The 27556-nt window shown below is 35.9% G+C and overlaps 1 protein-coding gene and 1 long non-coding RNA gene across 9 annotated transcripts in view; one reads left to right on the top strand and one right to left on the bottom strand.

The window, feature by feature from the left end:
- Positions 1–27556, top strand: part of PCDH9 (protocadherin 9) — a 748214-nt gene that overhangs the window by 325586 nt on the left and 395072 nt on the right. For 4 of the 8 annotated variants that reach the window (XM_084510732.1, XM_084510728.1, XM_084510735.1 and 1 more), the window contains exon 3: positions 1812–1877. The exons of the other annotated variants lie outside the window; for them this stretch is intronic. In XM_084510732.1, coding sequence (XP_084366858.1) covers positions 1812–1877 — 66 coding nt within the window. The remainder of the gene's footprint in view (positions 1–1811; positions 1878–27556) is intronic. 8 annotated transcript variants of the gene reach the window in all.
- LOC311432388 overlaps positions 19768–27556 on the bottom strand; it is a 73541-nt gene continuing 65752 nt past the window's right edge. Inside the window, exons 3-6 of the long non-coding RNA XR_014690034.1 lie at positions 22928–22978; positions 21260–21440; positions 20966–21121; positions 19768–20020 (exon numbers count right to left, since the gene is read on the bottom strand). This is a non-coding gene — a long non-coding RNA (uncharacterized lncRNA). The remainder of the gene's footprint in view (positions 20021–20965; positions 21122–21259; positions 21441–22927; positions 22979–27556) is intronic.

The raw sequence follows: 27556 nt of genomic DNA, 5'->3' as shown, positions 1-27556 counted from the left end.
TTTCCAATTGTTATTGGGAAACAATACTTATAATTTCTGTAAAGGTGATTTATTTATGTAAAGGTGACTTTCTATCAAGTAAGAAAGTATTTGATAAAATGTCACACAGTCAGCCTTCAAAAACTCATCACTTTATCAAAGTAGATAAAACTGTGCAATATACACTCTAAAAAGAGAACTTGATCCACAGGGACTCCCTGTCTGCTTTTTCAATGGTTTAATTCTGTTGCCTTTGGGTGAATTGCACGTCATTTGTACTCAAGTAAATGAGGAAAACAAAATATCAGAGGAGGTACAGGCAGATTTTAGAATGAGGCATTCTCAGTGGCTTTTACCTTTCTTTTAAAATATGCTTATTTAATCTCCTTGGATTGTATAAGTACCTTTTGATTCAGAGTATAAGACCAAATAACATTTCTGCTTGTGTAAAGCATTTTCTTCTTTTATTTTAAATGAAATTTTATACGACAAAGAAGGGACCTCCTGAAGTCAGTTGGAAATGTAACTTCAGATATCAGAGGAGAATACTTTTTGTTGATACAAATATGTACAATGACTTTTTGCTTTCAAGGGGAGTTCTTGAAAAAAGCTTTTAGAACTGTGATATAATTCTCCAAGAACACAGAACTTGTGTGAAATATCTGAGGTATCTGTTGGGAGTACTTTGGAAGAGACATGTGTTTTCCACTGTGAATAAAAGTACTATTTGATGTAAAGTTTTTTGAGGATTTTGCTCACTATATGATGTTATAGGAGTGGATAAACAATTCTGTACAGAATGCTAATGTTCTGTCTGAATATGGTGCACAGAATACTTGTTTACAATTTGGTCATGTTACTCTACAGAGAATGGATTTGAAATTGTCTGACTTTCCAGATACATTACTCTTAATGTAACATTCTCTCTCTGGGGAGCATTCTTTTCTCCAATAAAATAGAACAGCAAAAAGGCCTGGTGCTGGGTTGATACTTGCATTTCAGACTATCCTTCCAAATGCACGTGTTTTTTTTTTTTTTTTTTTTTTTTTTTTTTTTTTTTTTGGCTTACATTGTTCAGAATTATTGTGGTAGTATTCTTTTTTCACATTGGATAACCAATTCAGTTCCTATAGGAATACGTAGTTTTGAAGGTTCTTCAAACTTGGTAGCCTACTGAACTTTCCCTCCACAGTTATTTTATAGTCACATAGAGTCATAATGATTTGAGACCTTGAAGACATGGTATTTTGGGGTGTCTTAGTATTATACTCAGGAGGGAACCTGATGTACGTAGTGCTATTTATATTCAGCAGTTAGTAACAGAGCATGAACATCCATTAATGCTCCCGCATTAAACACAGCTTTAATTGCAGCTTTAAAGATCTGCTGTTTTTGCTTTTTAGAGTCTCATGGTTGATTAATAATATCTTAATAAAAAGCTTAATAGTGCATTAAATTAAAAAAAAAAATCTCGTTATGAGACAGCAATTTCAGTTGGTAGTTCACTAAACAGAACAATAAAAACCTGCCCTGCTGTCTGAAAATCTGTTGTCTGGTTGCAGCAGAGTGTTATACAATAAGCCTTCAAAACCCAAACTGATGTTTGATGTAGCACTTTAAATATTACCATGCATATGTTTGGTTACACTAGGCTACGTCATCTGAAGTTTGTGAGCCCTCATTAAAGGTTATTTATCTTCCTTCGACAGAAATTTTCACCCATTTTGCTTTATATATTGCCAATATTGGGCTTTTGGGGCGGTGGCTTATCGGTAGTAAGATCTGTAGTAAGAATGACACATCTTTTTTATCTAAATATTATTGCTTTTTAGGCACTGAATTTTGGAGATATGCCGAAGTACTTGTGGGAGATTTGGGTACCTGACAAACCATGGGTGGTAAGATATCAGATCCACTGAAATAAATAAAATAAGCATTTAATTTTAAGTCAGGTATTTTGAGCCCTGCTGTCACTGAATTCAATGGGCAAACCTCCTGCAGTACTCAAGGTGCATTACTGCAACTTTATAAAATGATATTTCCTTTTTTTTTTTTTTTTTTTTTTCCAATATTTTCATGCTGTTGAAGTAATGGCTGTAGTGAAGTAGAACTACCATCTGACAAGGGGAAGAGTGAATTGCTCATCGGAAAGTTGTAAAACTAATAAGCAACATTTTCTGTTATCTTTATGAAGACTAGCTGTTGCCATCAGAACAAATAATGGTTCACAGGTAGGCCTGAATAGTACCTTTCTCCAGACATCCTCTTGTTAGTACTGTATAACACTCACTCTGGACACCAACCCAGTAAGCCAAGGAAAATAACGATCTCCTTTTAAACACCATGTGGGCTTCTCAGAAAATGAGTCCAGCAGATGCTGGCTGTCTTCCACTTTCAGAGTCAGTAATCAGAGAATAACCAGGGTTCAGAGTTGTGATTTCTAAAGCTCTACAACAAGAGCACCTATGGTTTACCTAGATGCACAGTTTCTGCTCTGTACAGAACTGCAATCTAGTCCATCAGTTTCCATGCTGGTGTATTTTTTGTTTTGTTTTATTTTTGTTATTTGTTGTTGGTGGTGGTGGTTTTGGTTTTGTCTGTTTTTGGGTTGGTGGTGGTATTTATTTATTTGTTTGTGAAATGAAGTACTGTAGAATCTGGATAGATAGAATTTTCAATATCTCTCCACTAACTGTGCTTTTAAAAGAGAATTTGTCGAAATTAATTTATATTACAAGGCTCCATGTTGAAGTTCAGAACTATCACGTTTAAAAATAATAATTGCAGTCTGAATTTGTTCACATCTTTTGATACATTTAATTACATTTGTTCAACTACATTTATTAAAACTACAAGAATACAGTAAGAAGATTATTTTCTTTTGTAATTTAGCCCTCTTCCACCAAAACTAAGCACTCTGTGGCAGTTGTTTTAAGCTACATCAGGAAAAAAAAAAAAAAAGGCTAGGAAATGGCAAGCTTCCAGTATCAAACATTAAACTTAAAACATTAGTTATTTTCTAACTTCTGCTATTCAGCTTTTTATCCTCAATAGTAGACTATTTTATCCTCAATATAGGCATTTCAGAGGTAAGTTAATTGCTTTCATTTTCTACTGTAAAATATTCTGAATGAGCTTTGTGGAATCTCTATTCATATACTATAAAACCAATACAGAGATCTAGATATCTATCTTATCTTTCTCTTCTCTATTGATAAAGAATGCTGTGGTTATATATTGATTCAATAACATGGAATCTGAAGGAAACTTTGAAGGGAAAAAGGCAATCGTACATCGTTGGGACAAGCAATATAAAATGAACACACTAATAAGCAGCATCGAGCTCCATATACTAGAATTGTAGGTGCCTATGCATAGATAGATATATATAAATTCCTATTAAAGTGATGGAGAATGGATACCTAGTTATAACATACTGAAGTACTGAAGCAGTGGAGTAATGACAGAACATGCACCTAAGCTTCTAGCTCAGTTTTTGTATGTCTTTTTGTATACGTACTAGACTGTACTGTTTTAGCAGTTGTCACTTACAATATTTTATTTCAGTGGATATTAATTACAGAATGAAGAGTCCTAATGTAGTTTTATTCCAAATACTAACAGCAGTATATATGTAATGGTTCATGGTCAAGACCATTTTTTTTTTTTTTTGAGAGAAAGTATATTATACATGTATCTATACATACATATGTATATATATATGTATACTACATATATCATATATATATCTATACATTATCTTTTAAAAACTGATCTTTCAATTAGAGCTGTCCAGAAAATCATTTCAATAGAAGTTGGATGCTAATATGTAGAAACGAGGTTCTAAAGCTACTAAAGTAGGAAGAAAGTTCTAAACTTTTAAGCTAATTTCCAGAAGATTTCTCTTAGCTTTTCCCTTTGATTTCATGCTCCTTGTCAGATAAATCTTTTCAGCTAGGTTTAATATGTCAAGAGAGTTAAACAAATGAATAGACAATTTCTTCTGCTTGTTTTAGATTAAAAAAAAAAAAAGTGAAGATACATGTATATTCTCTTTGCTCTGTTAGCTGATATTTGGTGTGGATTTTTAATTTTTATTTATTTTTTTTTATTTTCTAGTTTGACAGCAACCTGCTATGGCTGTCGTAAAGCAATGGCTTTAACTAAAGCTTCATTCCCATCAGTGCAAATGCATGACTTTGAAAAATTCTTCCAACTCTTAATTTATTGAAACCACTATAAGTACCTTTAAGTGTTTTAAACTTATTATTATTATTATTATTTAATTTTCATACTGATATATATTCACAGTCTGACCAATTAGCAAATAACGTTGATGGTTTGTACAGTAAATGAGGACTGATCATTTTGCAATGTATTAATTAATATGAAGAAAAGAAAAAGTATGGTATCGCTTTTAAAAAAATAATGTTGAATAACCTGTGATTATTTTGTCCATTTAAATAGCAATTACACAGTCTTTTTCTGAAGGCTTCTTGGCAAAGCAAATAAATCTTCATTAACATTGTTTATAATACAATTTGAAACAAACAAATTTTTTTTTTTTAAAAAAAGAACAAAAACACTTCTAAAACAAGTTGCACACTGTTGTGAAAATCCACTACATGTGAAAATCTGCTACTAGATTTTCTATTTCTTGAAGTTAGATTTTAATAATTGATTTTAATGTTAATTAGTACCTGGACCCAAAGATTAGATGCAGAAGATTTTAGGTGAGAGTCTGGTGTACCTGTTTATGTGGCAGTTCAGATTGCATGATTTTATGGGGGAACGAGCATGGGGTGGGATAGATGTAGGAATGGAAAAGAAGCACTCAGTGATAAATAATCAAAAACGTATTTAAGGTGTGAGATGGATGGTAGCAAGTGGATAGCAATTTTGCTTCTATGAAATCTGTTCTACAATATACATGCACACCCATACCTATACCAATCAAGGCAGATGCATTTCTTTCATTCTAGTACGGACCAGCATGGAGGGAGGGGACCAGGACACTGACTACAACTGTGCAACAGGGTCATGTTTGGCAGCTGGTACCCTCTATACAGCAGTTCAGGCTCAGACTCCTATGTGATGCTGGGTGCTCATGGATGTGCTCACTCATGAGGGGTTATTGTCTTAACTGTTTATTGCTTTCTAAATCATGTTGTTGGCACATGCCACAAGCCAAGCTAGTGAGCCATGCGGCCTTACTAGTCACATAGCCTCAGGCCAGTCTCCTTTATGTCATCCATATGTAAGGCCAGCTAGCAGTTGTCACTGTGGTTTCTATCATTCTCTGGTCTCCAACCCATCTGTGTTACAGATGTGCAAAATCAGCAACAATTATATGATGGAGTTCAGCTATCTCAGCTTTGTCTTCCAGCCACAGGTTAGTTATTTGTAAAGTGGCAGATGTAGTCATGGTGCCATTTATCTGACCAATGCTTTTTAATAGACACATGACACATGATTGAAATGATCCCTTCTAGGAATATAATGGTCCTTTGGCATTGATAACATCTGTTCATTTTGGGAAGAAAACTCTCCCTGCTCCACACATATCAGACAGTTTGCATATATACAAGGGAGAAATTAAGAGCACAAAGCTTACGACTGAGCTTGTCCTAAAATAACATAATCTTTCTCTGAGAGACCAAAGAGACACTGAGCTGTAAATAATGGTGTAAGTTAAAGGATACAATCTATTAAGGCATCTCATTTGAGTATGGTACCTATAAATGGCTTGGTTTCCAATTAATAGGTCATATAGGAACCATTTTTTTTTCCCACAGAAGAAGTAACAAAAGGTGAAGCTTTTTCTCTGCTGTTCAAGTTAGATGGTAATTGCATGAGTCAGGATTCTGAGAAGTTGAATGCTCTGTACATTTTATATTTTATTTTTTTATTTTATTATTTTATGCTATTTTATGCTATTTTATTTTATTGTATTCATTTTATTTTGGAGTCTGCAAGAGTAGATATTGTTATTAAACATGGCAGAAGTTTTTATTTTATATTTTGTTTCTGTTCATAAGTCTTTGTGCCTCTTACTGACTAATGACTAATTGACTATTGACTACCAACTAAAATAAGTCTCTTAACTTGGGTGTAATTCTGAGATGTTGGACAAACACTGATATTCTTTGTGTTTGGATTTTATTTTGACTGTTTTCAAAGGTAAGCTCCTTTTTTAGTTTAGAATTTAGCTTTAGTTTAGAATGAATTAAAATACATGCTAGTCAATTAGGTACTATTTTTCTGTCTCAAATGTGGTGTTAGTGAAACTGACCAACTTCAGTATTTATATAAATAAAAGTTTACATGTATCTCTTGGTTTAATTTCTTCTTAATTAGTAGCATACAATGTACCATTCTGATTTTTGATTCACCCCCATGGTGCCTGCTCCTCCTCTTGGGGATCCCAGCTGTTTTCCTCTTCTGCTGTAATTGAAATCAAACTTGTTGCAGCCTGTAATTGTTAGTGAATCTAACCATCTAATGTTTTCTGTGAGACAGATGTACACCAGTACCAGATGAAGTGCCATATGGAAAGCCAAGTGCCCTACTAGGGTAAAGACAGATTCGTTCTTGTTCTGTTTTACAATATTCCAATACAATATTCCAATACTTGATAACTCATATCACACCCCTAACTTTGTAAAATGTATGTGTATATATGCAATATATTAATGAAAATTATAATTATATATATATATATATATATAAAAATAAAATATATTAATATGTATATATGCAATATATTAATGAAAATGGTTAGGCCAAGTCTATCTGACCTCATGAAGAACTGTACCTCCAGACTGGTCTTATATATTTTACATTGTGGCTCTAAGGGATGCAGTTTGGTGATGGGTCTCAGTAGGTCACGTTGACAGTTAAGTTGATGATCCTGAAGGTCTTTTCCAAACTAGATGATTCTATGATACTATGATTCTATATTATTCTCTTTGCCTGCTTCTTTCTCTTGTGATGTTAAGGAAAAATATTCTAGTGTCTGTTTGAGCACTGCTATGACAGTTCTAATGTCTCATATGGGAATGTAAATGTAGACATTATCTCATCCTTGTTTTGGCATCTAGTGAAAATCATAATCCTTTATAAAGAGTGCATCTTTTTTCTCTTGGTGAAGACATTTCCTAGGAATCTGCCATTGGTAGCAGGATGCTGTTGTCTGTCAGTATTTCAATATACATGTACTCCTGTTTTTCTTAAACTGTAATGCTTCCAGTCTTAGTGAATAAAATAAGAAGTTCTTTTAGCTTATCTCTCTCCCTGTCTCTTCATATATACAGAGAGAAAACATCAGTCGTGAATTGTCAAATATAAGTAATATTTAATTATTTGTAAATATGTAGTTTTTGAACTGTTGGGCATCTACTGTAGTTCCTACACTAAAAAGGCTATGCAGTTTTAATAGCAGTCTTCTACCTCTAGCTTCTTTTCATGACCCAATATACCACAATTAAATACAGATCTAAAGGGACGTTATAGGGTAATAATAACTTCATTGGCTGATGGATTTCTTGAGATATTTTAAGGCATGTTTTCTTAACAGAAATAATGTAATAGTCCCCTGTGTGGATTTCTTCATATCTGATTTTGAAAGGAGGCTCATGTGTTCCTTCAAGTGCTGCTGGTAACAAGAGGTCATCAGTATATCTGAATCAGGCAGACTAAGGCTTTGAGCAATTGCATCTGTAACTAAAACTGAACATCTAGCTTAAAGTCAAATACTGCACTTATTCTGTACTGTTCCTGACTCTAACTGTAGTTACCCTGTGTAAAGTTCAGCAGGATTTCTCCTGGGGTGGCAAGGTTCCTTTAGGTATATCTAAATAAATATTAGCATTCTGGTGAATACTTATAAAGAGATTTGTAGGAAAGGTAGTTATTCTGTAACTCCTCAGATTATACCTGGTTTCTCAGGGACCTGAGGAAAAATAGAGGTGAAATTAACTTCTTTACACTGTTCACAATCACAGTGGAGATTATTCTCATTAAATATTTATCCATTATGGAGGAGGGAAAGAGATGAGTAATTAAACAGTTGGCATAAATTTAAATGTCATAACTACAATTAGAAGAAACATCCTTGCAATCAAATTTTATTGGGGTTTCCCAATAAGTGTTCTGAAAATATCTTTCACTCAAGTATTTTCACTCTGCAGGAAGAAGGGAGAGTAAAATATAGTTTTGAATCAAGTTTCCTAACCTTTCTACTCTTTCTGAAAATTCCATAAATTTTCTGTAACTCAGTGATCCTGTTATATGACACACAGGTTAATTTGGGGATGTGAATTGATTCCCACAAACGATTAGCTTCCAAGTCTATCATCCCTCTATCCCGAAAGAATGATCTGAAGAGAGTAGCTCTACTTTCTGAGTGACTTTAATTGAACCAATACAAGTGACAGAAGAGGGAAAAGTTGTTGTATTTTGCTGTTTTTGTTGTTTTTTTTTTTTCTTTTTTTTTTTTTTTTTTTAATGATGAATCTCATATTGTACAAAGTAGCACATTTTTCACATGTTGTTAGTGTTATTACAGTATCATCTCATTTGATACTGCCTCATTCAGGTTATTTATCTGAAACTATTTCTAATAGTATCAGAAGAATACTTTAGGCAGCTAAAAAATAATTCCAATATTAAAATGTTTAAGCAGACTAACTTTGATATATTACACAAGAAAAAAAGACAAAAAGATCTATTATCCACCAAAATTTTATTTAAGGATGAAAGTTCTAAATATATTGTCTAGGCGTGTTGGAAGGAAACTTCAGAGGTTATTTGCTGCAATGCAATGCAAAGTCAGAGTTCTAACTTAGTTGAAGTTGTTCAGGGTCTTGCCCAAGTAAGTTTTGAGAATCTCCAAGGCTTGCTACAGCCTCAAAAGGCCTCAATCCATTCCAGAGTTTGATCACCCTTATGAAAAAAGTTTCCTTCATATCAGCTTGGAATTTTCCATGTTTCAGCTTGTCTCCATTGCTTTTCAGATGCGTCTGCAAGAAGTGTCTGGCTTTGTATTTTCCAAGTCCTCCAATAAAATAGCTAAAATTACAGTAAGGCCTTCCACTGACCTTCTTGAGGTTAAACACATAAAGCCGCCAGAGCATCCAAAGCTCCTTATACATGTACACTTCAGGCCCAAACCAGTTTGGTGACACTTTGTTGGGATCACAGAATCACAGAATTGTAGGGGTTGGAAGGGACCTCAAAAGATCATCGGGTCCAACCCCCCTGCCAAAGCAGGTTCCCTAGAGCAGGCTGCCCAGGTAGGCATCCAGACGGGCCTTGAATATCTCCAGAGAAGGAGACTCCACAACCTCCCTGGGCAGCCTCTTCCAGTGCTCCGTCACCCTCACTATGAAGTTCTTTCACATGTTGGTGCAGAACTTCCTGTGCTCTATCTTGTGACCATTGCCCCTTGTCCTGTCCCCGCAAAACACTGAAAAGAAGTTGGCCAAATCCCTCTGTCTCCCACACCTCAGGTATTTATACACATTGATGAGATCCCCTCTCAGTCTTCTTTTCTCCAGGCTGAACAGACCCAGATCTCTCAGCTTTTCTTCATAGGGAAGATGCTCCAGGGCCTGTATCATCTTTGTGGCCCTCTGCTGGACTCTTTCCAGGAGATCCCTGTCTTTTTTGTACAGTGGAGCCCAGAACTGGACACAGTACTCTAGGTGAGGCCTGACCAGGGCAGAGTAGAGGGGGAGGATCACCTCCCTTGACCACACACCCATTTTAATGCACACCAGGATCCCGTTGGCCTTCTTGGCCATGAGGGCACAGTGCTGGCTCATGGTCAACCTGTTGTCCACCAGGACCCCCAGGTCCTTCTCCTCAGAGCTCCCCCCCAGCCTGTACTTACACACCCGGTTGATCTTTCCCTGGTGCAGGACTCTACACTTGCTCTTATTAAACCTCATTTGGTTTCTTCCTGCCCATCTCTCCAGCCGGTCCTGGTCTCGCTGAATGGCAGCACAGTCTTCTGGCGTGTCAGCCACTCCTCCCAGCTTTGTGTCATCAGCATACTTGCTGAGGGCAGACACTATTCCCACATCAAGGTCGTCGATGAAGATGTTGAACAAGACTGGACCCAGCACCAACCCCTGGGGATCACCGCTAGTCACAGGTCTCCAGCCAGACTCTGTGTCTCCGATCACCACCCTCTGAGCTCAGACAGTCAGCCAGTTCTCAACCCACCTTACTGTCAACTCCTCTATCCCACACTTTCTCAGCTTTGCTAGTAGGATGCCATGGGAGACAGTATCAAAAGCCTTGCTCTCCCTGCATCTACCCAGCCGGTGATGCCATCATAGAAGGCAACGAGGTTGGTCGAGCATGACTTCCCCTTGGTGAATCCATGCTGACTACTCATAACCTTCTCTTCCAATTGCTTGGAGATGGCATCCAGAATAAGCTGTTACAACACCTTTTCAGGGACAAAGGTGAGACTGACTGGCCTGTAGTTTCCCAGATCCTCCTTCTTGCCCTTCTTGAAGACCAGAGTGACATTGGCTATCCTCCAATCTTCAGGCACCTCTCCTGTTCTCCAGGACCTTTCAAAGATGATAGAGAGTGGTTCGGCTATCACCTCTGCCAACTACTGTAGCATACGTGGATGCGTCCCATCGGGACAATGGATTTGTGTGCGTCGAGCCCACTCAGATGCTCCCGAGCCACTCCCTTGTCAATAAGGGGGGAGATCTCCACTTCCCAGACTCTTTCTCCTCCCTCCAAGGTCGAGGAGTCCCAGGGCGGGGGCGGGGGGAGTCCTTGAAGCAAAGACTGAAGCAAAGAAAGCATTAAGTATCTCTGCCTTCTCGGCGTCTCCCGTTACCAGGACAACCCCGTCATTCAGCAAGGGACCCACATTATCCCTAGTCTTCCTTTTACTGTTTACATACTTAAAAAAAACCTTCTTATTATCTTTTATCTCTTTTGCAAGCCTCATCTCTAGGTGGGCTTTAGCCTTCGTGGTCACGTTCCTGCAGGCCCTGACAACACTTCTATACTCCTCCCAAGAGGACAGGCCCTTTTTCCACATTTCATAAACCTTTCTCCTATTTTTGACCTTATCAATAAGCTCCTTGCTCACTCCAGTGTAAGTGTGTTTCTGGTACTGGAGAACCCCAAACAAGACACATTACTTGACATGTGGTCTCATAGCTGAATACAACAGAAGAATCACACTCCCTGAGCCTGTTGGATGCATTTTTACTAATGAAGCTTGATATACACTTGGTTCTCTTTGCTCAGGGACAAACTGCTGATTCAGGCTGAACTTGTCCTTGAGGACCAACAGGTCTTTTGCTGCAAAACTGGTTTCTATCCAGTTGGCCCCCAGCCTGCATTGTGGCATGGTGTTAGTCTTTCCCAGGGGCAGGACTCCTGTGTTTGTCATTTGATGAACTTCAAGAGGTTCCTGTTGCCCATTTATCCCACCTGCCAAGCTCTCTCTCAGTAGGATCCCCACCTTCCAGCATGCAAAGCACTTGCCCCCACCTTGGTGTCACCTGTGCACTTGCAGAGGAAGCACTCTGCCTCATGATCCAGGTCACTAAGAAAGACATCAGATGCAAAGGCAGCATTGCCTCATTATCCATCCCTGAGGAGTACCTCTAGGAAAGAACTGCCAGTTGGTCTGTGTACCTCTGATCTGGTCTGTGCCCTCTTTGAACCTGGCAGGCCAAACAATTTTCCATCCACCTGAGAGACCACCCATCAAAACCTTATGTAACTAATTTGTCAGTAAGGAGGAAAAAAAAAAGCCTTACTAGCATCAAATTATAACTTTTTCACCTGGGCAGTCCCACTTTTCCACAGATAAATACATGTAGGCTATTTCCAGTTTCCTTCTCCTCTTGGATGTGCCTGGATATGGCATCCAGGATGAATTGCTGAGTAATGAGGTTAGGCTGACCAGCCTTCAGTTCCTAGATCCTTCTCCTCCTTCTCCTTGAAAATGGTCAGATGGTATGCCTTCTTTCAGTCTTCAGGAAACTACCTTGATCACCAAAACAATTGTAAGATATGGCATTGCAATTATGTTATCTGACCTCCTCAGCACCATCAGAGGCAATCCATCTTGCCCTACATCCCCATTAATGAATTGGTTTCTATCCTCTACTTCCTGACACAGGCTCAGGGAAGCTGGCAAGCTTGAGACAGTCCTTATCAGTAGTGACTCAGCTTTTCTCATGTCCTTTGTCAGTAGGTTTCCTATGACTTTAAGTAGCAGTCCCCCATTTTCCTTTGTCTTCTATTTGTTTATGATATAACTTTCATTTTATGCTTCACAGTCATCACTAGTATCAACTCTAAGAAAATATTGATGTTTTAAATTCATCTGAACTTATTCAGGAGTTCACTGTTATCAATGCTGACCTTAAGCATTGGTTGACCTAAGGTATCACTCTGGACTTTTCTCGGGTTTCAAGGAGGTTGTCCTGACAGCTTTGGGCTCCTTTGCCCTCCAGGGCAGTCTCATATTAGACCCTGAAAAACAGATCCGGAAACAAGTTTAAAACTGCTTTTCTAAAGTCTATACTTGTAATTTTATTTATTTATTTCATGTATTTAATTTTATTGTACTTTATTGTACTTTATTTTAAATAATAAGTCAAACTGGGTGTCTCCTTTGGTCAGTTTGTCATTCACCTGTATCAAAATAATAGTTCTTTATGCTTGACAGAAGTATTCTTGACATATTTGTGGTCCACCATTTTGCCCTTTCAGAAGACATTGAGATGTTTCATTTGTACATGAGAACCACTCCTGTGATTGTGATGCTTTCTCCACTTTTCTGAAGTCGTCTTCATTTCATCTTCTTGGTCAATCAGACTGTAGCAGACACTCACCACCACATCCACCCAGATCTTTACCTATCAGGTCTTGATTGGCTCATGCCCTGCTCCAGTGCAAAGCTCCACGCATTCAAACTGCTGCATGAAGTACAATCTCTCCTGGGTTTTATAGAGGAACCTGTATTGTTCTCCTGCAATTTTTCACTATTCGTGTGTTCGTGTACAGGCATCTCAGGTGAAACCTCCAGCTATGCTGTATTTATAGGGGATGTTCCTTGGCTGCTGTGCTGTTCACTGAGCACTTCCTTGCTTTCTTCCTTAATTCTCTCATTTTTGGTCACAATCTCCTTCACTAGATTAGCAAGTCTCTTTGGAAGGCTGGGTCTTGCCCCACTTGATTAAACATACCATGACAGAAATATTTTGATATATACATGTATATATTTTTTTAATATGTAAATACAAAATATTTTTTGCATTTATTTAGTGTCTCTCCATGAGTATATAATGCATGCAGACTTATGAAGAGAACACTGGGTATATGATTATGCATTAGTGCACAGGAAGAGAAAGAGGAGAATGTAAAAAAGGAACGGCATAGTTCTTTTTGTTTTGGGAGTATTGTCGTCAATTCTTCATCTTCTGTGTGCTTTTCTGGTACTGTTATCTTCCAGTCTGATTTTTCAAATGGTACAAGATGTTTTTGTTTCTTTGTGAACATCTCTGAAGCAAAAACCAGAAAGCAGTCATGTATATGCCTGGCAATTTGATGGTGTTGGTTTATTTATTTATTGATTTATTTATTTATTTTGGTAGAGATGGTGTTGAGATGTTTTGGAAAGGCTGGTCCTGTATAGGGATTCAAAACACAGGAGTTAAAGAGATACAACTGCTATGTTCTTTTCTTCCAGAGATATAATTATACATGAAATAATAATAATAATAATAATTATCAACATGCAGTACTGTAAATGCATTTGAGCAATAGCACTGAATTATGCTATCAAAAAGGTATTTTATAATACTCCCATGGATTTATTCATTTTTTTTAGAAGCTATGTTTTCCTCTAGGGGGAAGAAATTGTTTTCACATATCTAAATATTTTAAAGAAGGTAAATATATTAATATATATAACATAATGTTACTAAGTTGCCAGGGAGGGTGCTACTAAGTTGGAGGGAGGGTGTGACAGAGGTTATGTAAGTCGTTTCTTTTGATCACATATTCATACGATAAGAAGTCTCTTGGTCATTCCTGTTTGTATACCATTATTTTATGTTATATTTTCTTAAACCAGTAATTATCATTGTAGGTGGAAGAGAAGAGGAACTATGCATGAGAACTGTTCTCAAGTTTTCTTGATCTGTCCTATCCCTGTCCCTACTAAAATAAATTTTCTTTCCATAGTGAAGGAAATGCTTTTGGATGCATTTGGGGGTGGGGGAAGGAATTAAAAAGAACATTATGCTCCATAGTTCAAAGGTTTTATGATCTGGTGTTAAATGTAAAGGCAGAGGAAGACTGAAAAATGCTTACAAGTGTCGTTCACAGTATTTTGAGTCCAAAGAAAGGAAATGAAACTGGTGAAGGGTGTAGAGAACAAGTCTTGTGAGAAGAAGCTGAGGGAACCGGGGTTGTATAGCTTGGAAAATAGTTCAGGGAAGACCTTACTGTACTTTACAATTACCTTAAAGGAGGTTGTAGTGAGATGGGGATCTGGCTCTTCTTGCAAGCACTGACTAACAAGACAAGGGGAAATGGTCTCATGTTGTGCCATGGGGAGGTTTATGCTGGATATTAGTAGAAATTTCTTTACTGAAAGGATTGTGTGGCATTGGAATAGGCTGCCCAGGGAAGTGGTTGAGTCACCATCCCTGGAGGTCTTCAGGAAACATGTAGATGTGGAACTTAGTAGCGTGGTTTAGTGATGGACTTGTCAGTACTTGGTTAAAGGTTGGAACCCTTAGGTTAAAGGTTGGAAGGTGCTCTTAGAATTCTTTTCCAACCTGAATGATTCTATGATTCTATGAATATAATTTTACCCCATTTTTGGTGTCTGTGTATTTCCTTGGATGGAAGATTATAATGTTGCAGAAAGGGTAATTTTTTTTCCCTATTGATTTTTACCTAATTCTGAGATGTTGTTTTCTGGATATCCTGTCATATGCTTCCTAAAAGATAGTTGATTGTATTTGAGAGTATAAAGCACACTTTAGAGTATCTCAAGTGGTGGTAGACTCAGTGTTTAGACAATGGACTGAAATCTTAGTACTTTACTGATCATAAATGGAGCTTAAACACCTGTATTGTGCATACCTAACTTTAGGTGTCTGGAGATGAAACAGCCTTCAAGTTTATGCTGATTGTGTTTTGTTTGTTTGTTTGCTTGTTTGTTTTTGTCATACTCAGTGAATTGGTTGAAGAACCTTGGATAAACAGTGCATGCAGAGATTAAAGTGGCGTATGGATGCTTAACATTTTTGTTCCTCTTTTTTTATATCATGTGGCATTAGATTTTGTACTCAGCTAGACCTATAAAAATCCAGCCCTCAGAGTTGTCACTGAGTGTATAATTTGATAAGCTTTAGAAAATGCAGAAATTGAATAAGAACAAGAAAAGTAAGTATAGGCTAACAAGATAATCTTGTGGGGATAAACAGAACTGATATATAAAACATACTTCAGCACCATCTTTGTCAATGACTTAAGTGTAGATAAGGATACCTTTATCCTGATTGAAGCCAGTGGACCTTCATAATGTTCATAGGTTTTACCCATGCTATTTGACTGAAATGGAAGTTGGCCAAGTATATGTTGGTGATTTCTCTCATATGCAGAAATTTAGTCTGTTCTGGGTAAAAGCTTGTTACTATTCCCTCTTCAAGGTGAGATACACAGATGTTACTTTATAGTTTCATTTTTTTCCCCCTCATTTATGATGATTCACCTGTTTGAAGCAGAGTAGGATCAAATATCCATAGTGAATTTAGTAGTCTACGGGGATCCAAAATATGAATAAGTTTCAATTTTTGCATGCATATGTAAGACTAATTGTTTCTGGTTTGGGATTAATGGGGCTTCATGGACAGTCTAAGAGCATAGACAATCTATGCTCTTTGTAGGAAAGGAATGGAAGGTATTTTATTACGAAATGTTTAGACAGTGCTGATTCTTTAGAATATATTATCTGGATTTAATACAATATATAGTAAACCCGCACAGCTTGAACCTTCCTTTAGCATCCATAGAAGATTGCATATATATCTTGAGTAGATGAATGTAACAATCAGGAAATAGCACAAAGTGAAATGGCTGATACTGCATGTTCTTCAGTGTGACAATGTACTGCAGATCACAGGGACTTATTACAAGAGGGTTTTGTTTGTTTGTTTGTTTGCTTTTCTTTTCCATATGATCTCCACTATGATTTTTTCGTTATACTGTTCTTTGTCAGAAACAACAAATCCATTACTACCCTTCACTATAAACTTCTTTAAAGTAGGGTAACATGAATCATTACATTTTGCTACATAGTCTTTCTGTTTCTCTTCTTCCCCAAAAAACAATCTGACCTCTACCAAGTTTTGTTAGAGTCAGAATCTGAGGCTTTACGAAGATGAATGCTGCCAAATATATTTGCTAGCAATTCATTTGTACACTTTTCCATTTACAGAACTGGCCCTCAGTTTTTAATTTTGTGCTTTAGATTAAATCCTATTTGGGGAAATCAATGAGAGGTTAACCAAAGCCTAGGCAGCTGCAGTGGTTAGAAGTTGACAGCTTTGATTGCATGCCAAACTGACATCTAGGTTCAGTTTTTCTCTTTCACGTATTCTTCATTCTCCAGCCTTTTGCCATAATATTATTATATCAAACTTTGATGGTGGGAAGAGAGATTAGTATGCTTAATGAAACATTGCCTCTTAACTTATATTGTAATTTTAAGTCAAAAATATCAAATGAAACAATATAGAGAGCAGCAACAGATATTTAACATAATTTCTGACAAGGTATCAGCTGGTATGCCTGTTGCTCTGACACCTTTCACTGATTTAAATCAGCCTAATGATTAAATCATATCATTGGTGGAAGGAAAAAGACCAAAGATGTATTTATACAACACAAAATCATGCATATAAAAGATACATTGTTCATGCTCACTACTTGCTAAATGTTTTACACACACACACACACACACACACACACAAACAATAAATATATATATGGTATTTAAAACAACAAAAAATGTTCTTGATGACTAAATAAATAAATATGGCAGTTAAACTGAATGTTAGTGATTAAGTAAATGCAGTTAATGGAAATTTCCTTTTCTGATCTTACTAATGGATTTAAGTGTATATCAAGGAGAGCAGGGAGGGAACAAAGCAAATAAATACAGTTCTCAGCTATATTTTTATCTACATATAGCCTTGTTTCTATGTTGTTATTATATACATATTAGTACTCATGTAAAAGCTGATATGCAGAGGTCAGATAGGAAATTAAAAAAGTATCATGGCAAGTCACCCACACACCTGACAGCAGAACACATAATTTCTGTGAGCCTTGCAATGTCCATATCCATTTTACTGTGTAAATTGAGCCTTGGAACAGCTGTGGTACATAACACAAGACACTCTAAACACTATATAGCAGAATGACTTTTGGTAGCATTACAGTGACAAAAAGCAAAACAAAACAAAACAAAACAAAATTAGAATCCATGATGTTGGGAGAAGATGAGAGTGACTGGTACCTGCTGGTACCAAAGACTTTACTTGCATGAAGGCCTCTGACATACATGTTGCACAATAGTCATTGCAGCCTCTGTTTAAGAACTGTAGCTTTCTGTCACAGGAAAGCATCTTTTGATAGCACTGTTCCATTACAAGTACAACTAACATTGAAGGTTCTTCTGGGGAACATCTTATATCACGATTTTATTTTATTCTAGTTGGCTGAATCTTTCCTGATGGAAGTAAGTCTGAAGAAAAATAAGTGTTTGATCTTGCTTTGATTAAAGTCAATGCAAAATTGGTTTTGAGCTTAACGGTGCAAGTTCAGTCTATAGAGAGAAAAATGTAAATCCTTCCAGCACATTTAGAATATTTCCAGTGTGAAATGGGAACTCAGAACGTGAAAGTTCAATTCTTTCTTTTTGCCAGGCATTTGTTAAGCAACCACAGATTGCTTTGTCATGCTATTATTCACTGTAAGTTTGGAATTTAATGAAATGAAAAGCCAGAGGCAGTAAATTAGATCGTCTTTCCAATTTTCTTACAGTTTTTTAAATACTACCTCAACATTAATCTCAGAATTGAAGTTCAAATTCTGGTTTTCAAATCATGACAAACAAACTGCTAGTGACTCACTGTTTTGAAGAAGAATGCAAAGGATAATTATGAAAACCCTAAGAAGTGAAGTTAATTGTATTAATATAGAGATTATCCATCCCTGTCTGTGATTACATAGCTGGTAGTCTCTTTTCCATATTGTTGTCATATGAGGTATTTCAGTTGAAATTATGTACAGTATCTGTAAGAAGATTTTTTTTTTCTTTTCTTTTCTTTTCTTTTTTTTTTTTTCTTTTTCCTTATTTCTTTTCCTTTCATAGACATTATAGACAAACCTCCAACTGACCTAGGGGATTTCTTCCTTAAATTTTATTTGATTCTTTGGGGTGTCTTCCTTCAGCTAGAGGGAGTACTTTTATTTATTTATTTATTTTTTAAATCACCATGTCATTTAAAATTACGTACTACATTTTTTTTTTTTTTTTTCCCCTGTGACAACAGAGCATACAAATAACAGAATTTAAAGGAGAAGAGGAAATTAAGTTTTGAATTGTAGTCTCACTGAGACATTTATGTCAAGGATCTCTTGTACTCTGCTCTGGTGAGGCTGCACTTTGAGTACCATGTTCAGTTTTGGGCCCCTCAGTACAAGAAGGACATCAAGGCCCTGGAGCATATCCAGAGAAGGGCTATGATGCTGGCTATGATGCCTGGAACACAGGTCCTGTGAGGAGCGGCTGAGGGAACTGGGGTTGTTCACTATGCAGAAGAAGAGGCTCAGGGGAGACCTTATTGTTCTTTATAACTGCATGAATGGAAGTTGTGGGGATCTGGAGGTCAGCCTCTTCTCAGAGATGACTAGAGGGGATGGCCTCAAGTTGCACTGGAGGAGGTTTAGACTGAAAATTAGGAGACATTTCTTCTCAGAAAGAATAGTCAGGCATTGGAATGGGTTGTGCAGGGAGATGGTGGAGTCACCATCCCTGGGAGTGTTTAAGGAAAGGTTGGACATGGTGCTTAGGCACATGGTTTAGTGGGTGACATTGGCAGTAGGGGGATGGTCGGACCTGATGATCTTGAAGGTCTTTTCCAACCTTAGTAATTCTATGATTCTATGATCCAGCTATTATCCAGTCCAGGAGAGAATGATGCATATGTTGGGTGTTTCCTGTTGATCTGTTTCTTCTCCATTACTATAATTTTCTGCTGCTTCAGCAATCAGTTATGAATTCCATTTGAAGGAGCTCAAGATACTACAGATTTTAGGTGTACAGCTTCTTCATGAAATCCTCCTTAAGAGTATGAACCAGGGCACCTAACATCCTTAAAGGGTTCTTAAAGAGATCCATGGCATATCTAGAAAACAATTTCTCATTTGGCAGGTTACAGATTTATCTTGCAATGTTAGTGAAAGATGGGGTAATATGGCATTAAAAAGCTTTTGCACAAAATCAAACAAAAAATGAGAGACACATGTATTGTGCAGTCTAAGATAACCTGCAAAGAACTTAAGCTTCCCTCTCTCCCTCGCCCCTCCACCTCCCCAGCATTTACTTCTCAGGGAATAAGTAATACTTATTTTGATAAAAAGTTGAAATAAAAACGAAATCATTCTAAAGATTGTTTTACAGCTCTATTGTAGTGACTAGACTGAGACATACAATTGATTGAAAATTACAAATCTTTATTGTAATACTACAGCATCTAGATTGTGCGCAACTTCTATTAGGTCCATAGCAATTTTTCACATCTGATGTAAAGATACTCAGGGTGCACAACTTCATTTCTACTTATATTTTGTTTTATTTTGTTATCATGTGAAGCTTCATGATCCTTTTCCTTGGAACCAAGTGCTTCCTTGGTCTATTTATACAGGTCATGCTGTGTAATCCACAAAGATTCTGTTGTCTTTGTTTCTGTGAGGAAAATATAAATTAGTTTATTGTGAAGATAAAATACAGCTCAACACCCCTCATAAAATGCTTTCTGAACTGAAAGCTTTAACTATTTTAGTTTTACAACACTGACAGGATATTTCAAAAGATGTACTGCTGCCTGGGCTCACTGAAAGAAGTTATTGGAACCCTGAATGCTAGCATGAAATCCATGGAGGCTTTACAGTAATTTTCTTACAATGTCAAATTATGCCTGAAGAAAGATGGACAGATGTAACTCATAAACACTGTACGAACGGACGAATTTCAAGGTCAAATTTTGTTTTGGAGTACAGCAGTAAGATTGATTTTTATTTTAACTCCACCTGAAGATTATAAAATAATGAAATTATGTTTTCAAGTTAGTGCATGAGCGTCCATACAGTAAAAGAACATTGTTAGAAGTCTCTCTTTTTAGGCTATATCAATGAAGATGACATATGAGAAGAACAGTGAACATCTCTAATTTTGAAGGAAAGGAATTCATGACCAATTTTCCTGAAAATTTTCATTTACAAAATTTATATTTGTACATCAATTATACCAAATAAATGCCAAAATCTGTAAATATGATATGAGTTGCAAAGAAAAAAAAAAGTATATTTAACCTCTTCCTCTTAAAGAATTGTGATCACTGAATTGCAATCACCATTTGATACTTCTGAAATTTTATATTAAATGAGCTGATCTCATTTCAGGTCCCAGAAAATAAGATGTTCTTACTTAACTGGCCCTTTGTATTGGCAAACTCTGCTAGGTTAAGTGATAAATTCAGGGACTCAGATATATCTTTGTCCTTCAGAACCCATTTCAAGAATGTTGATCTGGATGTTTGATCTACTTATTCTGGTCTCGGCATAGGATCTGGAAAAGGAGGCCAATTCACTTGATCTATCATGTGACCAATCATGAACCAAACTTACTTACAGGCTTTCTCAATAGTAGGTCTAAATCTTCAGAGAAAGTTTCTTTTTCCTACTCAGGAAGTTCTCAAAGATAACTGAAGTGAGGTGCTCCAGAGGTGTACCAGCATAAAGAAGTCCAGCTTTTGAATGTCTAAAGTCAGATCAGCTGACTCTTAGCCTGAAAAGAATAATTTTAAATCATAAATGGTAAATGCAGCATAGATGATTTTAACAGCAACAGAGTTGCTGGTTTTGTTGGCAACATGAGAGCTAGTTATGGAAGCAGCAAAAGAATTGAACCGAATCAAATACCCACCTATAAGCCTGTCTTAAAAGAAAACAAACATATGGTTTGGTAAGATGTAGTCCTCATGATTATACTGTAGTATTTCTGAAGTCATAGGCGTTATTTATTCAGGTTTCTAATTTGTCAATCATGAAAATGTATTTGTCAGCAAAATTTGTAAAATCTGCTCCCAGTATAGGCTCTTCAATACCTGAAAGATATTGACATATCAGATATGCTGAGGAAAGTAGGGGGAAAAAAGTTCTGACATTAAAGGAAAGATCAATATAAATAACTGTAAGTAGCTTGTGCTAAATGGATATGCAAAATATAGCCCCTGAAAAGCTTTTTGGTATATTTTTGAAAGATGGAATTGTTTGACTTTTGCACAGAGGGGTATTTATGTAGTAATTTATACATAGAAGGGTTTTTAAAAGAATTTCACTGAAAGTATCAACACAGTGACTATTGATATTTTTACAATGCGTTATGTAGATGACTGCAGAAAAAAAATAATGAAAGTATCAGTTCTTCAGATATTTGAAACTAGATTACACAAAGTTCTTGAGAATGTCTTGTGGGAAATAGCTTACTCTGGGAAGAAGAGCTATTTAGCTATCTTTATTTGTTTATTATTCTGTGGTGAATATCTGTCTTTTATACGTGAATCTCAGCCAAGAAGTGAAACTGCTGTGAGAAGTCCTAAAAAAAACACCGTATTTAATTTCAGCTCAGCATATTAACTGTCCCTTATATAGCAATTTAGGGTTTTTACTCGGTTCATCTCTGATCATCCTTTTGTTATGTTGGCTGCCAAAGCACTACGTATTGTGTTTCTTCAGACACTAAGTGTTTGCATAGAAAAAAAAAAAAAAAAAGAAGAGAATTTCCATAATTTATTGAATGGGAAATTACTGTCTTCTTTCACATTGGTAAATATTGTCATGTATGTCCTTTCAAGTCTGTTAGGCTAAATGTGGCATACAGTTAAATGTCTGTAAGGCATATCTGTTTCTTACAGTGTGTCCAAATTTTTCTCTGTGATTTCTATAGTAATGTTTTGACTGAGATTCAGAGAAGTAGTAGCTATACTTTTGAAACTGTTGTCATGGTGTCATTTTATGTGATAAAACAAACTTTGTGAAGTTCTAAAGAGTTACCTATGCATAGTATTTAAATGTTCTGTCTTTTCCAGCTCTGAATCAAGACCCTATTAGTAAGATTTCTTCAAATCCCTATTATTGCATCTGACACAAATAAAGAAATACCTTCTAAGGATGAGAAGATCTAAGCTGTTCAGGTCCTCAGAGATTAAAATCAACAGCCTCAATTACTCTTTGTGCTGGTCTAGTGCTCAGCACAATTTAATCTTTGTAACCACCTCCCCTTAACAACTGAGCTGCACATTTTGTACAATAGGAAAACTATGACTGTTCTTAGGTGTAGCCTGGGGCTGAAGCCATCACATAGAGTCCAGCTGGACAATAGTCTAACTGATTTTTTACTTAAATTATTTCAGAAAAAAATAAAATAAAATAAAATAAAATAAAATAAAATAAAATAAAATAAAATAAAATAATGGATTATTATTTTCATTTCAATTTAGAATTGTCCTTTAGACACACTGACCATGCCTGTTATGTTATGTGAAAGATAGTCATGGGTCTGGCTCTGACATTGAATGTCAACAGCACTTACGCTTGAAGCCTTCCATGGCAGATTTGCTTGTAGAAAGCTTGTTGAAACTGCCTAGAAGAGATCCAAGAGGTAATATGTCAATGGGAATGATCAGAAGTATAGTTAAAGATTGCTTTTACTCAGAAAAGTAGTTTACCTTCTGACATACAAATACGTTGTTTTACAACATATAAATTCTTGAGTAACAGCTATATTGAACTCTGGTTTACAAAAGCAAAATTAACTATAGGTTAAGGCTTTAGCAATTTCCATTTGCCAGTTCTTTATTTTGGACCTTTTTGTATCAGGTATGAATTTACTATATTGTGGGAAGGATATAGTACTCAGCACCTATACATTTAATTTCATTTATTACATGAAATGTAATTTCATGTAATAAATGAAATTTAATGTACCTGTCTCCATTAAATGAAATTTAATGTACCTGTCTCCTCCAGCAGGAGGAGACAGGTACATCCAGAAGGAATTTCGGCCTTCCAGAGGTAGTTATGTCTGACCATTAACTGTAGAGAAGACTTAGGCCACTAGACATCTACCCTAAGTAAAAAAGACTGAATCCAGAAACTAGTAATTTTTTTTTTCCTTCAAAATTTTCTCTCATAGCACAGACTATTCTCTTATACAGAACAGAAATGTGACTCATTTCCCTGACTATATGGAGAAATTAATTTTTGAAGTTAGAAGTGGATTAACTTGTATGCAGTAATGTTTTCAGCACCTTATAGGAAAAACTTACTTCAAACACTAGTTGCTAAACAGAACATATAAATATATTTGTCTGATTCCCTCACTATAGCTGCAGATTGTAGTCCCCTATCTAGCAGTCAGTGCTTGCCTCATGTATTGGCAAATGTAATGCTGGTCCTTTTCCAGTAGAGTTTGCCAGCTCATAAGGCTACCACCTACTCCCTTCCTCCTTCCCCCCACCTTGCACCTCCTGTATCTTTTCAGTACCCTTACATCCCCCCAGAGCTCTTGGAAGGTGGTATATTTAGAAAAAGGACAATTTCATGTTCCAAGCAATTTTAAAAGTGTAGCCAACTATGGCTTAGCTGGCATGCTGAAGTTTGCAAGAGCATCTGTCAAAAAATATTCCAATTCTACTACTTACTGATTTTTGTTGAAGGCTCTGAGGGGAAGCTTGAAGTTCCTGTTCTATGCACTAAGAGGGAGAGAAGAAGGGAAGGAAGGAAGGGAGGGAGGGAGGGATGGGAAATCTTTAAAGGATTTGAAATGTGACAGAATATATTTAGTCAAAACAAAATAAACAAATATTAATAATAATAATAAAAAAGACAGCTACAAGGATACTACTCTGTCTTGTCTCTCCTGCTCATCCTGCTCATCCTGCTTAGCATGATTTATTCTAAGAACTTGTGTCCTAAACAACAAATTTGGAATAGACTCTTCTTAGATTGAAGGCTCTGGAAATGAAGACTGTTTAATAGAAAGTAAGAGTAAGGCTTTCAGTGTCCGAAAATCAATGACAAATTTAAAAGTTATAAAAGTATAAAAGTAATACACATCACACACACAAACAAATAAATCAGCTGTGTGGGTATTAAAGATTTTTTCTTATTAATTAATACACTTATAACACTTACATAGCAAAGTCTATATTTCTAAGGTAACATTTCCCATAGGAAATGGTTGTCTATACCCTAAAGGGTACTATTTACCAAGAAAATGTGAGTGAACAATGAGTGTCAGGAAGTTTTGCTATTCTCAGTTTAGACCCATAAAATAATTTTAAATTTAGTCTTTATTTTTAATTGTGTATATTTACGCATTATTAAAATAAACTTATAGACATCTCTATCAAATGTAATGACACTTTTTTTTTTTTTTTTTTTTTTTTTTTTTAAGCAGAATAGTTTTGGTGCTTTTACATTTCTGTTTATGGTGTACTTAAATTTCATCCATCATCTATCTTTATATAAAGGTAATTAAGTATCTGTCATTGCCAGAAATGTTGCCTTTTAAAGATGGTGACATTTCAGCACTGAATTATAACTGCATTTGAATAAGGAGTTATAACAGACTTTCTCTAAAGTGTTATCTTATCATAAAGCACACTGTACCTAACTAATTGTAGCTTTCTTCATGCTATTTGCAAAGAATGCTGTTTAGGGTGGAAAGCAGGACTTTTTGTGAGGAAAGATAGTATTTTAAAGCTGGCACAAATTAGCTGCAGTTATGACTGAAAGTTGGCAGAGCCAACTACTAGGGAGTAGTTTGCTCCAGTATGTCTATCCATGCCTGAGTGGCTTCATTATTGTCCAGCAAACAAAGGAATGAAAGCAAAGAAGTAATCTTATATTTCTTTCCCTGGAAGTTTTCTATGACTAGACCTAGAAATCTTATGAAAAATGTAATGTTCACTGCTTTGGTGAATTACTGGGTTCAGGTTGCCTTGCCAGGTTTTTGTTTGTTTGTTGTTTTTGTTATTGTTTTTCCCCCAGAAGGGAAGAGCTTCTGATTTACTCTTTTGCACTTCAGTGAAACAAAATATCTTGTAAGCTTGTTACATTTTCTGCATCTATGGAGGCAGAGATCAAATAAATGTTCTTCATCACCTCTATGCTCGATTTGAAAAGTTGATGAGCTATAAAATATCTTTTGCTTTGCTTGGCCTCTGCAGCACTTCCTTAACTGAGCACTTGCTTCATATGGCATTAACAACTCCTATAGGCAATAGTTAAGTCCCAGAGATTTTATCTGGAGTAAGATACCCCAAATGCAAGGATTCTTTTTTTTTTTTTTTTTTTTTTTTTTTTTAACCACATGTGACAATAATGATAATAAAAAGGAATGAGTCAGTAATATATTTATTGACTTAATAGTTCCAGTTTTAATGTATTGAAGCCAAAAGTAGCTGCTTTGCTCTGTTTATGTTATGCCAAATGATTATGATAACTCTTAGTCATTTTCTAAAAATGTTCACTGTTGCCATTGCATTTTTAGTAATGTATAGCATTGATAGGGTCATATTTTCTAAAGTAATTTATGGGTTTAATTTTAATTGTTGATTTTTGATTTTTAATCCTGTTTCTATTTTTGAGTGACCATGGACACTCAAATTTATATTTTCACAGATAGATAGATATAACTGCTCTTTTTGGATGTCAAAAGCATCAGGGCAAGTAGATCCTATCGAGCTTTATGTATCTCTTCTTACAGTCTGTATGAAAGTGAATAGCTATACTAAGCATATTAAAAAATAAAGGGCATTGGCCCACAATATTTGTATACTGCATTTACAACAAAACAGATAAATCAGCAGTCAGTAAAATGGTAAAGGTAACACCTAAGGGGAAAAGTTCTAAGCTGTTGCCTACACACTATACCTTGTCATCATGTCATCATTGCTAGGTGTTTGGTTTTCTCAACACTTCCTAGATTCAGCTGCCTTCCTGAACAGCTTTGTTTCTTCATGATGTAGGTGAAACTCAGGCCTTCATCTTGACTCCAAAATGTTTTTTTTTTTTTTTTTACACTAGGTGTTGAATATGGGAGAAATTTCCTCAGGAACACTGCAGTTCCAGATGAGTTATGATAAACCAGTAACAGATTTTACAGTTTATCGCTGAAAAAGAAGTTAATGCATGAATTTGTTCTTAGCTCTGTCTCTCTTAAAACAACGACTGCAGAAAAGTGTAGTGAGTGCAGTAATACACACTTACAAAACACAGTTTCACCAGATCCGTCACAGGATGTTAAGCAAGTTTATTGTTTGACATATCTTTATTAAAATGCAAATTCTGGCATTTTCCCAAGCTGGCAAATCCTTTCCACTCAGCAGTGTGAAACGATAAAAAACACAGAACTATTCAGAGAGAATGTAATATTGCCAGGGCAATTTGCTAAAAACAGTAAAAAGTTCAAACTTGGATACAGAAAAATTATCGGAAGATTTTAAAATGAAAGAAATAAAATCATAATCTGGCTTTCAGTGTTGTCATTCTCCTGACTTTTCTACTCTTCAACCAGTATTTTTAGTGTTCAGTACTGACCTGCTTTTTTTTGCAGTCATACTTCAAAATAAAATTACTCAAATAGTGTTCTAAACATTTTTCACAACAGCTTATCACTATAAACATTCTAACTCATAAATATTTGAATGTGATTTACATAAATTAGAAGAAATTCTACAGTTGTGCTGTGAACTAAATGAAGAAAAAAAGGGAAAGCATTTCAGTGAAAAGGAACTGTTCAACTAGTATTTGACATGCAAGAAAGCAAAGAAAGAAAACAAATTATAATGTATTGAATCACACTCCCCTTGATCAATTAATATGTCTGTTAGAACCCCCTTCCCCCCCCCCCCTTTTTTTTTTCCCAGCCCTTGGCTTAATAGTCTAACAACCAGTTTATATTCAAAGAAAATAACTATCGTTAACCAGAAAAGCCGGACTATGACATCAATATGAAAAGTTATGCAAGTTAGAGAATATCTAGCAAGTTTCGAAGAAATAGGATTTTATAGGATTTTATTTACTATTTAGTATAATAAGAGACAATTGTATAGTTACTGGTCAGAAGATCATTTATAAAAGGATGTAAAAGATCTAAAGGAAAGTTCTTAACTATTTAATGCTTATTAAACTGTTGGGGGGGGGGAGAGAGAAA

Source organism: Aythya ferina (assembly GCF_964211825.1).
Source record: "Aythya ferina genome assembly, chromosome: 1".
NCBI lineage: Eukaryota > Metazoa > Chordata > Aves > Anseriformes > Anatidae > Aythya > Aythya ferina.
Note: the sequence above shows the minus strand (reverse complement) of the source record. Positions and strands in the feature narration are given on the sequence as shown.